The 18021-nt window shown below is 46.9% G+C and overlaps 2 protein-coding genes across 3 annotated transcripts in view; one reads left to right on the top strand and one right to left on the bottom strand.

Moving 5' to 3' along the window:
• LOC114808763 (elongation factor 2-like) overlaps nucleotides 1-18021 on the bottom strand; it is a 53420-nt gene that overhangs the window by 13274 nt on the left and 22125 nt on the right. The window lies entirely within an intron of this gene.
• LOC114808764 (polycomb group RING finger protein 3-like) overlaps nucleotides 2555-18021 on the top strand; it is a 148773-nt gene continuing 133306 nt past the window's right edge. Inside the window, exon 1 of one of the 2 annotated variants that reach the window (XM_029056624.2) lies at nucleotides 2555-2700. Coding sequence is in view for 1 of the 2 variants with exons in the window: in XM_029056622.2 (XP_028912455.1) it covers nucleotides 3166-3189 (24 nt within the window). In the remaining variant the exon portion in view is untranslated. Of the gene's footprint in view, nucleotides 2701-2857; nucleotides 3190-18021 lie in introns of those variants that run through there. The other variant, XM_029056622.2, reaches the window with a different exon arrangement.

Raw genomic sequence — 18021 nt, 5'->3', positions numbered from 1 at the left:
AGTGCTCTGCACATAGTAAGCGCTTAACAAATACCAACATTATTATTATTATTGCCCAAAATAAATGCAGCAAAGGAGTTTCCACGGGGAAGACATTTACACCAAAGCTCTTCTGGACTGTGTCTGACAGGGCCTGTCTGATGGGAACTACCTGATGGGGTCTGCCAGACGATAGCTTGGCTCTCCAACCTTGCTAGCGAGGGTCTTTGACATGAATGATGACTTGGCTTTGTGGAGAAGTCTAGTCAAATCTACACCTGAGCAACTGACACACAGGACAGCCCGGGAGAGCATCAAGCCCAGCCCCACTGGCCTCTGGAATTGCCAGTGAAAGTCTGACATGTAACATTTTAGCTGATATGTGAATAGTCACTCCCAACCCAATATCTCGGGGCATTGCTAGAGAAGAGTGACGTTTGGGTTGGTCACTGTTCGCTTTGACGTATTGCTTGCCAGTGGGATATTGTTGTAGTTCCACAGGAATCTGTCCCAATGTCGACTGGATTCCCAGGTGGATAAAGTGCGTTCTGGGAGAGATGAGCCCATGGAGTCATTATGGGTGGGAGACGACTCAAAGGCATACGACAAGACTACTTGGAGGTTGTGCATGACAGCTTAAGAAATCACTTGCCTAAGCATTATTCTCTAGTCACTACCGTAATCTCTCTGTCTGACTGGCACATCCCAAATTTGGGTTCCGAACCCAATTTTTCAGGGTTTGACAGCAAGTCACTTCACCTCCCTGGGTCTCAGTTTCCTCATCTGTAAAACGGGGATTCAATACCTAGTCTCCCTCCCCCTTAAACTGTGAATCCCACGTGGGCAGAAAGTTGCAGAAGGGACTGGAGAGTGGTAAGTATGGTAATAGTACACCCTTCTATATCATGTAATTTCCCATCACAATTTTGTTCATGTATATTTTCAAGATCTTTTGAATATTTTATTTGTAAATTTCACACTGTCTTCCCCATTAGATTCTAAACTGATTGAGGACAGAGATCTTGTCAACCAACTCTGTTGCACTGCACTTTTCCAAGTGACAAGTACTGTGCCCAGCACATAGTAGGTGCTCAATAAATACTACTGCTTGAAGATACAGATCATTTTTCTTGCTTCTGAGGAAGTGCTCCTGAACTCAAGTTCTGTTTGCTGGAGAGGTAGGTCTCTTTATTTGTTGGGAGGTGGGGAAAACACTTCCTTAAACTTTCCTAAGTATTGCAAGAATGACACCAGAGGCTCTACGTCATTCTAAACAAAGCTCAGATTTCATATTACCCGAACAATCAGTGCATATCACAGCATATTACGCTACTTCTGTAGTGCAAGTCAGTTATGCTTGAGAAGCAGCGTGGCTCAGTGGAAAGAGCATGAGCTTTGGAGTCAGGGCTCATGAGTTTGAATCCCAGCTCTGCCACTTGCCACTTAACTTCTCTGTGCTTCAGTTCCCTCATCTGTAAAATGGGGATTAAGACTGTGAGCCCCACGTGGGACAACCTGATTCCCCTATGTCTACCGCAGCGCTTAGAACAGTGTTCGGCACATAGTAAGCGTTTAACAAATACCAACATTATTATTATTATTATTATGCTGTTTTCATAATCATTCGTATTTATTGACTGCTCACTGTGTGCAGAGCACTTTACTAAGTGCTTGGGAGAGTATAGTGCAACAGGGTTGGTAATCAATGAGGTAACAATCTCAAGGGGACTGCTGAGATAAGGAGAAAGATATGGGCCACCTTCTTATATGTTCACCTTAAGTTGGAAACCAAGATTTGAGGTACTACTCACATATTCACTGTTAGTCACATCAAGTATTGCCTTAACTCCTATTTATAGCAGCCGCTTTGCTGACCTCTCTGCCTTCATTCCCTTTCCATTCCAGTTCATACTCCATTCTGCTGCCCGAATAATTTTCGTTCAAAAACGTTCAGACCATGTTTGCTCCACTCCTCAAGGAACTCCTGTGGTTGCCCATTCACCTCTACAAACAGAAACCCCTCATCATTGGCATTAAAGCAGTCGATCCCCTTGCCCCCTCCTACTCACCTCGTTACTGTCCTATTCCAATGCAACCTACGTCCCCCCCTCGCCATAACAGACACATAATTGCTCTCCTCTATTTCAAAGTCTCACTGAAGGCACATCTCCTACAAGAAGCCTTCCCTGACTAAGCCCTCTTTTCTCTCACTCCCTTTTGCATCGCTCTTATTTGCTCCTTCATTCATCCTCCCTCCCATCCCCACAGTACATATAGATATATCTGTAATTTATTTATTTATGCATTTATCTTTTATTTATTTATATTAATGTTTGTCTCTCCCTCTAGACTGTAATCTCACTGTGGGTCTGTTACACTGTACTCTCCCAAGTTCTTGGTACAGTGTTTTGCACACAGTAAGCACTCAAATAGGACTGATTGAATGAGTGAATGAATCAATACTCGTCTCTTACCTAGCTACTTCCCCTAATTTCCTGTCCTCCATAGTGGGTGCCAGGGAGGCGCAGTGCGCATGCTCCAAATAAGCCTTCCCAGATGCGCAGCTTCAGCTTCGTTCATTTCCGTCTCTTTGTTTTAAACTCCGGCTAGATTTACTGTGCCTCTTTTGCCAGGGACTCAGAGAACGGAATTTTCTTCCCCGTTTCCCCGACAGGACTGTTTCCCAGCCCTCACTGGTCGGCGACCCGGAGGCTCCAGCAGGTCAGCTCATTCTTCCCTATCTCCAATCTGCTCCTCAGCTCCCTTTTCTTTTACTACTGCCTCCCCCCAATCCGGAACTCCTTTCCCTGACCTTTCCCTACCTTCTCCATTCCTCTGCCCCTAGGGCCCATCTTTAGACTAGGAGTAAAGAGACTGGCGATGGGTTTGGGGACCCTCGGAAGCGAGAGTAACAGGAAGAACTGGAACCAGGGAGGTCTGTCAGCTCCTATGATACTATGAACTGGAGGACCCAAGAGAAGCAGCAAAGGGAAGCTGCTCAAGCATCACTCGTACACTTTGGAACAATAATACTACCACTATTGCTCTTGTTCTTTCATTCTGCCTAAACTCCTATTCTCTATCAGTCCCCAACCCTTTTTTCGGGTTCTGCAGAGGACAGAGTGGGTGTAAGTTTCACTTAAGGAAGCACACTTTAAAAGATCCAAGATGCGAGGTCTCTGATCCATGACTGAGTGTTGGAGGTTTTCGGTACGTTGTTCAAAATATTCTGAACGTTACTCCTAATTTAGAGGGAGAAAGGCCTCCCGACTAAAGGTGTGTAAATGTTTAGTACTCCAATTTTGGAGAACAAAATGTGGAAACAATGTACTAGTATATGCCGAGCTGTAATAGTGGTGGTTTTGTTTCGTGGATTTATTTTAGGAATAAATGGGGCAGAAATAAAACTAGTAAGAAGGATTCATTTTCGGCTGTGTGCTGTGGGATTTGTTTTTCCCCTTTTAATTGCATTTGGGAAAGCTAGCAGAATACTTTGCTAGTGTTAGCAAAGTATTTTTTCTTTGGAATCAATAACGTAGGGCGCTAAGGCTAAATGACCTCAATTGTAATTTTTATTATACAGTAGTTCTTTATGAAATATTAATGCTTTAAGGCATACTTGACTGTATGGGCTGCATTTGTGAATTGATAAACAAATAGATCTTTTCTGTGAAAGATCTACAGAAATTCCCCCAAAATGAGAGGTTATATGTTTGACAAATTTTACTGTTTCTTAAACTGCAAAACGATTTTATTAGTTGTTCTTGAGTTGACATATCTCTGTAAAAGTCTCACAGTATGTCTTTTTTTAAAGTTTGCATTTTCAACCTATTCTTGCATGGGAAACAAATTATTTTGTAGATCTGAGAATTCCTTATTCAGGTAGCTTGCAGCAGAACTGTTTTGTAGGGGGTACTTAGTGCCCTTTAAAATACTCATTCCCATGACTAATGAGTTTAATAATAATTACGATATTTTAAGCAATTACTATGTGCCAAGCATTGTATAAGTGCTGGGGTGGTTAGAAGCGTAGAAGGTTGGACCAAGTCCCTGTCCTACGTGGAGCTCACAGTCTCCATCCCATTTTACAGGGGTAAACCAAGTAACTGAAGCTCAGGGAAGTGAAGTGACTTGCCGTAGGTCACACAGCAGACAAGTGGCCGAGCTGGGATTAGAACCCATGAACTTCTGGACTCTCGTTCTTGTGCTGTATCCACTAGGCCACGTTACTTCACTGAGTTAATAATTTTGCCTTCAAAACAACTTTTGAGGCATGTAGAAAGACAGTTATTTTCCCCATTTCCCAGACAAAAAATGAAGAATCAAAGAGATTCTGTGATTTTCATTTTAACTGCCAGTGGCAGAGTTTCCACATTGGTGTTAATAATAATATAATAATAATAATCATGTTATTTGCTAAATGCTTACTAGGTTTCAAGCACTGTTCTAAGTGCTAGGGAAGAAACAAGGTAATCACGTTGTCCCACTTAGGGCTCATAGTCTTAATCCCCATTTTACAGTTGAGGTAACTGAGACACAGAACGTTAAGTGGTGCTTGCCCAAGGTCATACAGCAGACAGTTGGTGCAGCTGCAATTATAACCCTTGTCCTCTGACTCCCAAACCTGTGCTCCTTCCACTAAGCCATGCTGCTTCTATATTATGTTGCCTTGCTGGATTTACTGATATTTTTGATCCATCTTTTCATTCTGTTTTGCCTGGTTAATAAACTATTAAGTTTGGTTAATAAAAACCAGTTAATATTCTTACTACTGTGGAATGCCCTCCCTCCTCACATCTGCCCAACTAGCTCTCTTCCCTCTTCAAAACCCTACGGAGAGCTCACCTCCTCCAGGTAGCCTTCCCAGACTGAGCCCTCCCTTTCCCTTTGCTCCTCCTCCGCCCTCTGCTCTTCCCCTCCTCCCCCCAGCACTTGTGTATATTTGTAAGTATTATTTATTACTCCATTAATTTTGTTACTGATGTGTATATATATCTATGATTCTATTTACCGTGATGATATTGACACCAGACTGCTTGTTTTGTTTTGTTCTATTTTGTTTTGTTGTCTGTCTCCTCCCTTGAGACTATGAGTCCATTGTTGGGCAGGGATTGTTCTATCTGTTGCCAAATTGTGCATTCCAAGCGCTTAGTACAGTGCTCTGCACATAGTAAAGCACTCAATAAATATGATTGAATGAATACGATTGAATAAATGAACTAAGGGGCAGACCAACATTAATATAAATGATTAATTTCCAGATATGTACATAAATACTGTGGGCGAGGGAGGCCCAAAGGGTAATGTGGGCAAGCAGTTGATGGTGGGATAGACGAAACTGAGGTACAGAGAGTAGGTTAGTTGTACCGGAGCAAAATATGCAGGCTGTATGTATGTATGTAACAGAGAGTCACTGAGGAAGGGAGAAAGCTGATTAAAGCTTAAAGCTGAAGTTAGGGAGTTTGATGCAGTTTGATGCAAAGACCTCTCCGCTCCCTTGATCCCATCCATCTCTCCAAAAGCATCTCTCCCCCACCTTGCCCCCCGTCCTCTCTTCCCACTCTCGGTGATCAGGTTACCGCTCTCAGCTCCACCCTCTCTACTCATCTCACCTCTCTCTGCCCCCCTTTCCCTCCGCCGCTCTCGCTCCACTAACCCACAGCCCTGGGTCACTGCCTCTGTCCGCGTCCTACGCTCCTATGCTCGAGCTGCTGAGCGCTGGGTGGCGAAGGTCCAAGCACCAAGCCAGCCTTATCCATTGTAAATTTATCCTTTCCTGCCTTAACTCTGCCCTCTCCCCCGCCAGGCAAAACTTCTTTTCTTCCTCATTGACACCCAAGCCCGTCACCCCCATCAATTGTTCCGGACCTTTAGTTCTCTCCTCAGGCCCCCTGTTCCTCCCCTCCCCCATCCCCCACCCCCAACCATCTGGTCACCTACTTCATCACGAAAATTAACGCAATCAGGTCTGAACTCCCCAAAGTCACCCCTCCCCATTCTGCCTCCCACCCCCCCACCCTCACCCCTACTTTCCCATCTTTCCCTGCAGTATCCTCAGAGAAGATCTCCCTCCTCGCAAGTGCCACCCCCTTCACCTGTGCTTCGACCCCATTACTGCTCACCTTATAAAAACCATCGCCCCTTCCCTCCTCCCTCCTAACTTCTGTTTTTAACTGCTCACTCTCCAATGGTTTCTTCCCTCTGCCCTTCAAACATGCCCATGTCTCCCCCATCCTAAAAAAAACCCTCTCTCGACCCCACTTCTCCTTCCACTTATCACCCTATCTCCTACTACCCTTCCTTTCCAAGCTCCTAGAAGAGTCATCTACACTTGCTGCCTAGAATTCCTTAACCCCCATTCTCTCCTGGATCCCCTCCGATCTGGCTTCCGTCGCCTCCAGTCTACCGAGACTGCCCTCTCAAAGGTCACCCATGACCTCCTTCTTGCCAAATCCAGTGGCTCCTACTCTATTCTAATCCTCCTTGACCTCTCAGCTGCCTTTGACACTGTCGACCATCCCCTTCTCCTCCACACCTGATCTCACCTTGGCTTCACGGACTCCATCCTCTCCTGGTTCTCCTCTTATCTCTCTGGCCGTTCACTCTCGGTCTCCTTCGCAGACTCCTCCTCCTCCTCTCATCTTCTAACTGTTGGGATTCCTCAAGGGTCAGTTCTTAGCCCTCTTCTGTTCTCTATATACACTCACTCCCTCGGTGAACTCATTCGCTCTCACGGCTTCAACTATCATCTCTATGAAGATGATGCATAAATCTACAACTCTACCCCTGTCCTCTCCCCCTCCCTTCAGGCTCGTATCTCCTCCTGCCTCCAGGACATCTCCACCTGGATGTCTCCCCGCCACCTAAAACTCAACATGTCCAAACTGAGGTCCTTATCTTCCCTCCCAAGCTCGGTCTTCTTCCTGACTTCCCTATCACAGTGGGAGGGTACGACCACCCTTCTGTCTCTCAAGCCCACAACCTCAATGTCATCTTTGACTCGGCTCTCTCGGTCACGCCCACACATCCAATCCGTCACCCAAGGCCTACCGTCCTCACCTTTGTAATATCGCCAAGATCCCGCCCTTTCCTCTCCACCCAAACGGCTATCTTACTGGTACAGGCTCTCATGATATCCTGCTAGATTATTGTGTCAGCCTTCTCTCTGATCTCCCTTCCTCCTGTCTCTCCCCGCTCCAGTCTATTCTTCTTTCCGCTGCACAGTTCATCTTCCTGCAGAAACGCTCTGGGCATGTCACTCCCCTTCTCAAAACCCTCCAGTGTTGCCTATCAACCTCCGTATGAAAACAAAAACTTCTCACTCTAGGCTACAAAGCTGTCCATCACCTTGCCCCCTCCTAGCTCTCCTCCCTTCTCTCTTTCTGCCGCCCAGCCCGTAGGCTCCGCTCCTCTGCCGCCCACCTCCTCACCGTTCCCCGTTCTCTCCTATCCTGCTGTCAAACCCTGGGCCACGACCTCCTGCTGTCCTGGTATATCCTCCCTCCTCACCTCTGCCAAACTAATTTTGTTCCCTTCTTCAAAGCCCTACTGAGAGCTCACCTCCTCCAAGAGGCCTTCCCAGACTGAGCTTCCCCTTTTCCCTCTGCTCCCTCTACTGCCTCTCTACCTCCCCTTCACCTCCCCTCAGCTAAGTCCCCTTTTCCCCCGCTTTCCCTCTGCTCCTCCCCCTCCCTTCCCTCCCCTCAGCACTGTGCTCGTCCGTTCATTTGTACATATTTTTTATTACCCTATTGATTTTGTTAATGAGATGTACATCCCCTTGATTCTGTTTATTGCTATTGTTTTAATGAGATGTACATCCCTTTGATTCTATTTACTGCTACTGTTTTTGTCTGTCTGTCCTCCCCCAATTAGACCGTAAGCCCATCTGTATCTGCTGCCGATTTGTACATTCCAAGTGCTTAGTACAGTGCTCTGCACATAATAGGTGCTCAATAAATGCTATTGAATGAATGAATTAGTGATGCAGAGGTTGCTTGGGCAACCACTGGAGATTTCTGAGGATGGAGGCACTCTGAACTGTTTTCCAGAAAATTGAACGAGACAGCAGAATCAAATATGAACAGGAAGAGGAGAGGCAAAAAGCAGGAGGAATGTCAGCAAATAGTCAAGGAGGGAAATAATGAAGTGCACGGATCCACTTGGAAGCAGTTTGGAGAAGAGAAAAGGGTGATTCTAGGGTTGTTGGGAAAACAGAACCAACTGATTTCATGGCAGATTGAATATGTGGATGGAATAAGAGAGATGAGTCAAGTGTAATGCCATGTCTCCTCTCTTGAGTGACAGGGAAGGTAATGGTCCTGTCTGCTTAATGTCCCCTCCAGCTGAATGGTAATGAAGATATTATGTCTATAACACGAATCAAGACAAAAAGCCTTTTAACAAGTTTCTAATCCCTCAACTGCCATTTCAGAACTTCATCATCATCAGTAGTATTTATTTGAGTTCTTCCTGTGGGCAGAGCACCGTGGATTAGTGATATTCTTTTATTATGATTTGGGTCTTGGGAATTCAATGACATGGTAATGGTTTCATGTATAAATATTTTTTCTATTACTCGTTTTTTGCAAAACAAGTTTGGAACTTACCATTTACAGTGTGCTTGGAAGCCCAAGTTCATTTTTACCAGTGAGAAAAGTGAGGCACAGAGAAGTTACGTGATTTGCCCAAGGTCACACAACAGTCAGTTTGTGGAACTGAAATTAGAATTCAGGTCTCCTGGCTCCAAGGCCTGTGCTATTTCACAAGGCCATCCTGCTTCTCTAAGCAGGTGAGAGTAGGAACTTGGAAGCAACTTTTGAAAACTTCAGTGCTAAACCCTATAGCAATGTGGAGCCTAGCAGACGATGAACTGAACACAGTCTTGCTTCTTTAATCAGTTAGTCAATTGATCATATTTTATTGAGTAGTTACTCTGTAAAGAGAACTGTATTAAGTGCTTGTGAGAGTACAGTATAATATATTCCTTGTTCTCTCAAGGAGCTTATAGTCTATAGAGGGAGACAGACACAGAAGGAAAGAAGGAAGGGAGGGAGAGACAGAGGGAGGGTGGAAGGGAGAAGGGATGATGGCTATGGAAATAAGTGCTGTGAGGTTGAGGGGGCAGTGAATAAAGGGAGAAAATCAGGACAACACAGAAGGGAGAGGGAGAAAAGGAACGAAGACCTAGTCAATAAAGGCCTCCTGGAGGAGATGTGCCTTCAATAAAGCTTTGAAGGTGGGAGACTAACTGTCTATTGGTTATGAAAATGGAAGGAGTTCCAGATTAGGGGGAGGATGTGGGTGAGAGGTCAGCAGTAAGATGGATGAGATTGAGGTACACTGAGAATGTTGGCATTCATGGAGTGAAGTATGTAGGCTGGTTACAGTTATAGTAGGAGTAGTGAGGTGAGGTAGGAAGGGGCAAGGTGACTGAGTCCTTGAAAGCCGATGGTAGGGAGTTTCCGGGTGGGCAACCACTGGAGGTTCTTGAGGAGAGGGAAAAAACATGGACTCAGTGGTTTTGTAAAAAAAAAAAGATGTTAGCAGCAGATCAGAGTATGACCTTTGGGAGAGACAGGAGGCAGGGAGGTCAGCTAGGAGGTTGATAAAATAATCAAAGTGAGATAGTACAAGTGCTTGGATTAATGTAATAATTTTGTGTGGAGAGGAAAGGGCAGATTTTAGAGGTGTGCAGGTTGAACCAAGAGGATTTAATGGTAGATTGAAAATGTAGGTTTAATGACAGAGGAGACAAGGATAACCCAAGGTTTCGGGCTTATGAGACAGGGAGGATGGTGGGTGCTGTTTAGTGATGGCAAAGTCAGGAGGAGAAAAGGGTTTGGGTGGGAAAATAAGGAGAACCATCATCCTTCCATCTCACAAGCCTGTAACCTGGGTGTTATCCTTGACTTCTCTGTCATTCAGCCTGCCATATTCAATGCATCAGGAAATTCTGTTGCTTACACCTTCACAACACCACTGAAATCTACCTTTCCTCTCCATCACATTTAATGCAATCACTCATTCTGTCCACCTTGACTATTTCATTCAGTCCTTGCTGACCTCCCAGCTTCCTGTCTCTCCCCATCCCAGTCCATACTTCACTCTGCTGCCTGAATCAGTTTTCTACAAAAACGCTGAGGTCATGTTTCGAACACTCCTCAAGAAACTCCGGTGGTTGCCCATCCACCTCCATATCATACAAAAACTCAGCTTTGACCTTCAAAGCAGTCAGTTCTCCTTGCCCCTCCTACCTTGTTACTCTCCCCTGCACTCTTTGTTCCTCTACTGCTAACCCTCTCACTGTTCCTCCATCTCGTCTATCTCACCACCAACTCCTCGCCCTGTGCTGCCCTGGCCTGGAATGCCTTTCCTCCCCAGATCTGACAGTGACTCCCCTCTTCAAAACCTTATTGAAGGCACATCTCATGCAACAGGCCTTCCCTGACTAAGCCCTGCTTTCCTCTTCTCCACTCCATGACTTGCTCCCTTGATTCGTTCCCCAGCCAACCTGATAGCACTTATGTACATATCTGTAATTTACTTATTTATTTGTATCAATATCTGTCTCCCCCCTAGATTGTAAGCTCACTATGGGCAGGGAATAGGTTTGTTTATTGTTATATTGCACTCTCCAAAGTGCTTAATATTGTGCTCTATACACAGTAAGTGGTCAATAAATATGACCCTCGTTAGTATAGTGGTGAGTATCCCCGCCTCTCACGTGGGAGACCGGGGTTTGATTCCCCGACGGGGAGAATACGTATTTTGAGAAGCAGCGTGCCTCAGTGGAAAGAGCCCGGGCTTGGGAGTCAGAGGTCATGGGTTCAAATCCCAACTCTGCCACTTGGCAGCTGTGTGATTGTGGGCAAGTCACTTCACTTCTCTGGGCCTCAGTTACCTCATCTGCAAAATGGGATGAAGACTGTGAGCCTCACGTGGGACAACCTGATGACCCTGTATCCATCCCAGCGCTTAGAACAGTGCTCTGCACGTAGTAAGCGCTTAACAAATACCAACATTATTATTATTATTATTATTATTATAATGTTTCCAGGTTGTTGACAGTGTTGAAGCCAACTGAGGCGTTCAGGATATTAGGATGAAGTAAAGGCTTTTGGATTTGGCAAGAAAGAAATCTTTTGTGGACCTTTGAGGACAGCCGTTTCTGTGGTGAGCCGAAGGAGATGGAAGCCAGATTGAGGGGGGGTCAAGGAGAGAATCGGAGGAAAAGATGAAAGATTGGAGAGTTGAAAAACTGGTGCTGTAGAAAGTAATTTTAGGAGTAGGCTTGAACTTTGTTTTTCTTTCCCTTTGCCATTTATAAGCCAGAGCTGCATTTTAAGTCTGCTGGTTCGGTTTCCTCTCCTGAAATGAGAACGGATATGACATAGTAGATGGAACATGGGACTGGTTGTCCAGGAGACCTGGGATTTAATCCCCAGCTGTGCACTTGTCTGCTGCGTGACCTCAGTCAAGTCACTTAATTTTTCTGTATGTTCTCAGTTACCTCGTTGGAAAGCAGGGGATTAAAAGCTCATCCAGACCCACACTCAAAGTGGAAGGTCACTGACTCCATCCTCTCCCTCTCCCCGCCTGCAGCAGGTCTAGGGTGCACCAGAAGGGAAGGAAGGCTAAGCCCTTTGGCCCGTCTCCCTCTTCCTGACACCGGGGCCCAAGTTGGCACCCGAAGGAAAGACCGCTGACCTTTCCACTGCCCACTTGGAAAGCCATGGGGCTGAAAAACTGAATCAAGGGGACGGGAGCGTCTCTGCACCCCCCAACCCCACCAGTGACCTAGGATCTGTGCTGGGGAAGGGACCCACGAACCCCTCTGGCCCCTTGACTCCCCTCACACGGGAGGCCTAAAATCGAAGCCAGAGGGAGGGGCCTCTGACTACCCAGTGCCTCTCGATGATGGACAGGCAAAGATTGAGGCTGTGGGAAGGGCTCCGGCACCTCCCATCTCTCCCTCCCTCTTCCTCCTACCCCACAGCGGGGGAGCCTGGGATCTTGCTGGGCTGCGGGATGGATGCAAAGAGCGGTGGGAGGGAGGGAGGGAGGGAAGAAAGGAGGGAGAGGCATCTCTAGAGGAAATCTCCAGCCTTCTCTCATAATCCACCCCCCCTCCACCTATGCATCAGACCCATTTCCTACGCGCCTCATCAAAACACTTGCCCCCTCTCTTCTTCTCTCCCTAACTGCCATTCTTCAGCTGTTTACTCTCCAATGGCTTCTTCCCCACTACTTTTAAACATGCCCATATCTCTCCTTTCCTAAAAAAAATCCCCCTTGATCCCATGGGCTCCCTCTAGTTATCACCCCCACCTCCCTCCTACCATTCCTCTCCAAAATCCTTGAACAAGTTGCCTACACCTGCTGCATCAAGGTCCTCTCCTTTAATTCTCCCTTGACTCCCTCCAATCTGGGCTTCCGTCCCTTCGCTCCCCAGAAACCCCCCTCCAAAGGTTACCAGTGATCTCCTTCTTGCCAAATCCTATGGCCTCTTACTCCATCCTAATCCTCTTCAACCGCTCAAACTGGCCTCTGACACTGTGACCCACTCCCTTCTGCTGGGAAACGATATCCAACCTCGGCTTCACTGACACTGTCCTCTTCAATTTCTCCTCGTATCTCTCTGGGCCGCGTTTCTCAGTCTTTTTTGTGGGCTCCTCCTCCACCTCCCATCCCCTGACCGTGGGTGTCTCTCAGTTCATTCTGGGTCCCCTTCTATTTCCATTCCTTGGAAAATTTATTCACGTCACACAGCTTCAACTACACCTCTTTGCTGATGACCCCAAATCTACATCTCCCAGCCGTGATCTCTCTACCTCTCTGCAGCTCGCACTTCCTCCTTCCTTCAAGACATTTCTACCTGGATTTCCTTCCATCACCTCAAACTTTATATGGCTAAAACTGAACTCCTTATCTTCTCACAACCAAACCCTGAACTCCCCCTGACACCCATCACTGTTGCTGGCACCAGCCCATATCCTTGATATTATTCTTGACTCCTCTGTCTCGTTCCGTCTACAAATTCAAGCCATCACTAAATTCTGTTCAGTTCTACGTTCACAACATCACCAAAATCCGCCCTTCCTCTCCATCCAAATGTGCTAACCTACATTAATGCAAGCACTTGTTCTTATCCCACCTTGATTACTGTATCAGCCTCCTTGCTTACCTCCCTGTCTCCTGTCGTTCTCTCCCACATCCAATCCCTACTCCATTCTGCTGTGTGAATCATTTTCCTTCAAAAACGTTCAGATCATATGCCCCACTCCTCAAGAAACTCAGGGGGTTTCAAAGCAAGCATCTAGCACTAAGCCAAAACTCTTCACCATTGGCTTGAAAGCACCAAATCGGCTTGAAAGCACCAAATCGGCTTGCCCCCCTTCTCCCTCACCTTCCTGCTCTCCTCTACAATCCAGTCCTCATATTCATTCCTCAATGCTAACCTTCTCAAATATACCTCAATTTCGTCTATCTTTCCGCTGACCTCTTGCCACAACCTACCTCTGGCCTGGAATGCCCTCCCTCCCACATTCAGACAGATAACTGCTCTCCCCCCCACTTCAAAGCCTGATTGAAGACATATCTCCTCCAGGAAGCCTTCCCTTGACTGAGCCCGCTTCTCCTCTTTCCCCTACTCCCTTCTTGTGCTGCTCATACTTGATCCTGGTTCATCCTCTCTCCTTTCCCCATGGCACACACATATGTGTTGTGTGGTGTGGTGTGTATATGTGTGTGTGTATGTATGTGTGTGTATATACATATATATAGATATATTTATCTATCTATAATATATCTATATACAGATAGATATATTATATATCTGTAATTTATTTACCAATTTATTTATATATTGTCTAGCTCTTCTTCTAGACTGTGAGCTCACTGTGGGCAGGGAAGGTATTCGATGTTGTGTTGTACTCTCCCAAGCACTTTAGTACATTGCTTTGCACGCATTAAGCGTTCAATAAATACAATGAATAAATGAGGATGTGTGAGCCCCGTGTGGGACACAGACTGTGTCCCAACCTGATTAGCTTGTATCTACCTCAGAGTTTGGCTACAGTGCCTGGCATATTAGTAAGCGCTTAGCAAGTTACCTTAAAAACAAAACAAGCAAGCAAACATGTACTCATACATATACATTTATATGTGTATATACATATACTCCTATTGGGCCTAGGCTCCTCCAAGGTTTCTGTTTCCCTTATGGGAAACAGAAGCATCTGTGATGTTTTAGAGACTCTGCTTGCCACCACCCTTTCCCTTCCAGCTCAATGGTAACAAAGATATTACTGCCTGTAACTTGCAATCAAGACAGAAAACATTTTAATAAGTTCTAACCCAACTGCCATTTCAGCCCTACATTGCCAGTAGTTATTTATTGAGTGCTTCCTAAGTGCAGAGCACTTGAAGTAGTAAGCACTTGGAGAACTCAATATATGAGTTGGTAGACATAGTCCCTGCCCATAGTGTGTACAGTTTAGAGAGCTTCCACACCACCAGGAATTTAAGGAGAAGCAGCATGAGCTGGAAATAGAGTGTATTCATTCTTCCATTCAGTCATATTTATTGAGTGCTTAATGTGTGCAGGGCTACTGTGTGCATTTAGACTGTAAGCTTGTTGTGGGCAAGGAATATCTCCTAAGCACTTAGTACAGTGCCTCTGCAAATAATAAGTGCTCAGTAAATATGACTGAACTGAACAGAGCACAGGCCTGGGAGTCAGAAAGACCTGGATTCTAATTATTGACACCACCATCTGCCTGCAGTGCAACCATGATCAAGTCTCTTAACTTCTCTGTACTTCAGTTACTTCATCACAAAGTGGGGATTAAGACTGTGAACTCCACGTGGGACATGGGCTGTGTCCAACTTGATTGCCTTGTATCTACTCAGCACTTAGAACAATGCCCTGGCAATAGTAAGGGCTTAACAAATATCGTTTTTTAAAAAAAAGTACGCACATCCACTGTCAACTTACTGAAAAATCTTTTTACTCTTTTACCTGCATTTGATACACATAAATATCTATCTATCTGTAATCATTCATTCATTTAATGTATTTATTAAGCACAATATGACAGTAAACAGTGACATCCCGGACCACAACGATAACTCGTTCTCTATCTCTCTCTCTCTTTTTTTTTTTTTTAAACTTTCTCCCTTCCTAAACTGTATGCTCACTATGGGCAAGGATCAGGTGTGGTAATTAATTACATTAGGTTTTCCCAAGTGCTTCATATAGTTTTTTGCTGCTCAGTTACTGTCATATTGATTTACTCTCTGACGTGTTTACAGTTTAAATGTGGTGTTTTGTAACTCTGGTACAATGTTATCCTCCTACCAAATTGAAAGAGAGAGGAGAAACAGAACTTATTCCCAAATATTTTTCTCTTCCCCTTTCCTTCTCCCTCTCTCTGACTCTCATTCACACTGTCGACCATCCCCTCCTCCTCCACACCCTGGCTTCCCGGACTCCGTCCTCTCTTGGTTCTCCTCCTGTCTCTCTGGCCGTCATTCTCGGTCTCCTTCGCAGGCGCCTCCTCCCCCTCCCATCCTTTAACTGTTGGAGTTCCTCAAGGGTCAGTTCCTGGCCCTCTTCTGTTCTCCATTTACACTCACTCCCTTGGTGAACTCATTCGCTCTCACAGCTTTGACTACCATCTCTACGCAGATGACACACAGATCTACATCTCTGCCCCTGTCCTCTCCCCCTCCCTTGAGGCTCGCATCTCCTCCTGACTCCAGGATGTCTCCACCTGGCTGTCTGCCCGCCACCTAAAACTCAACATGAGCATAACTAAGTGCTTGGTGCGAAACTTGGTGCGAAAGTCCAAGCACCAAGCCGACCTCACACACTTCAAATTATCCTTTCCTGCCTTAACTCTGCCCCTCTCCTCCGCCAGGCAAAGCTTCTTCTCCTCCCTCATCGACACCCATGCCCGTCACCCCCGCCGATTGTTCCGGACCTTTAACTCTCTCCTTAGGCCCCCTGTTCCTCCCCCTCCCCCATCTCTCACCCCCAATGATCGGCCACCTATTTCCTCACGAAAATCAACACGATCAGGTCTGAGCTCCCCAAAGTCACCCCTCCGCCTCTCCCCTCCCCCCCAACAACCTCCTCCCCTACTTTCCCATCCTTCCCTGCAGTATCCTCAGAGGAGATCTCCTCCCTCCTCGCAAGTGCCACCCCCTCCACCTGCGCTCGGACCCCATTCCCTCTCACCTTCTTTAAACCATCGCCCCTGCCCTCCTCCCTTCCTTAACTTCTATTTTTAACCACTCAATCTCCAAGGGCTCCTTCCCCTCTGCCTTCAAACATGCCCACGTCTCCCCCATCCTAAAAAAACCCACTCTTGACCCCACTTCCCCCTCCAGTTATCGTCCTATCTCCCTACTACCCTTCCTTTCCAAAATCCTAGAACGAGTCGTCTACAATCGATGCCTAGAATTCCTTAACTCCCATTCTCTCCTAGACCCCCTCCAATCTGGCTTCCGTCCCCTCCACTCTACCGAGACTGCTCTCTCTAAGGTCACCCATGACCTCCTTCTTGCCAAATCCAATGGCTCCTACTCCATTCTGATCCTCCTTGACCTCCCTGCTGCCTTTGACACTGTCGACCATCCCCTCCTCCTCCATACCTTATCTCACCTTGGCTTCACGGACTCTGTCCTCTCCTGTTCTCCTCTTACCTCTCTGGCCGATCATTCTCGGTCTCCTACGCTGGAGCCTCCTCCCCCTCCCATCCTTTAACTGTTGGAGTTCCTCAAGGGTCAGTTCTTGGCCCTCTTCTGTTCTCCATTTACACTCACTCCCTCGGTGAACTCATCCGCTCTCACGGCTTTGACTACCATCTCTACGCAGATGACACGCAGATCTACATCTCCGCCCCTGTCCTCTCCCCCTCCCTTCAGGCTCGCATCTCCTCCTGCCTCCGGGACGTCTCCACCTGGATGTCGGCCCGCCACCTAAAACTCAACATGAGCAAGACTGAGCTCCTCATCTTCCCTCCCAAACCCGTCCGCTCCCAGACTTCTCTATCACCGTGGATGGCACGACCATCCTTCCCGTCCCGCAGGCCCGCAATCTCGGTGTCATCCTTGACTCGTCCCTCTCGTTCACCCCACACATCCTATCCGTTACCAAGACCTGCCGGTTTCACCTCTACAATATCGCCAAGATCCGCCCTTTCCTCTCCACCCAAACGGCTACCTTACTATTACGGGCTCTCGTTATATCCCGGCTAGACTACTGTGTCAGCCTTCTCTCTGACCTCCCTTCCTCCTCTCTCGCCCCGCTCCGGTCTATTCTTCACTCCGCTGGCCCGGCTCATCTTCCTGCAGAAACGATCTGGGCATGTCACTCCCCTTCTTAAACAACTCCAGTGGTTGCCTATCGACCTCCGCTCCAAACAAAAACTCCTCACTCTAGGCTTCAAGGCTCTCCATCACCTTGCCCCTTCCTACCTCTCCTCCCTTCTCTCTTTCTACCGCCCACCCCGCACGCTCCGCTCCTCTGCCGCCCACCTCCTCACCGTCCCTCGGTCTCGCCTATCCTGCCGTCGACCCCTGGGTCACGTCCTCCCGCGGTCCTGGAACGCCCTCCCTCCTCACCTCCGCCAAACTGATTCTCTTTCCCTCTTCAAAACCTTACTTAAAAATCACCTCCTCCAAGAGGCGTTCCCAGACTGAGCTCCTCTTCCCCCTCTACTCCCTCTGCCATCCCCCCTTTACCTCTCCGCAGCTTAACCCTCTTTTCCCTCAATTTCCCTCTGCTCCACCCCCTCTCCCTTCCCATCCCCTCAGCAATGTACTCATGTGCTCAACTGTATATATTTTCGTTACCCTATTTATTTTGTTAATGAATTGTACATCGCCTTGATTCTATTTAGTTGCCATTGTTTTACGAGATGTTCCTCCTCTTGACGCTGTTTAGTGCCATTGTTCTCGTCTGTCCGTCTCCCCCGATTAGACTGTAAGCCCGTCAAACGGCAGGGACTGTCTCTATCTGTTGCCGACTTGTTC

This window comes from Ornithorhynchus anatinus, chromosome Y5 (genome assembly GCF_004115215.2).
Source record: "Ornithorhynchus anatinus isolate Pmale09 chromosome Y5, mOrnAna1.pri.v4, whole genome shotgun sequence".
Lineage (NCBI taxonomy): Eukaryota > Metazoa > Chordata > Mammalia > Monotremata > Ornithorhynchidae > Ornithorhynchus > Ornithorhynchus anatinus.
This window is presented reverse-complemented; position numbering and strand designations above follow the sequence as displayed.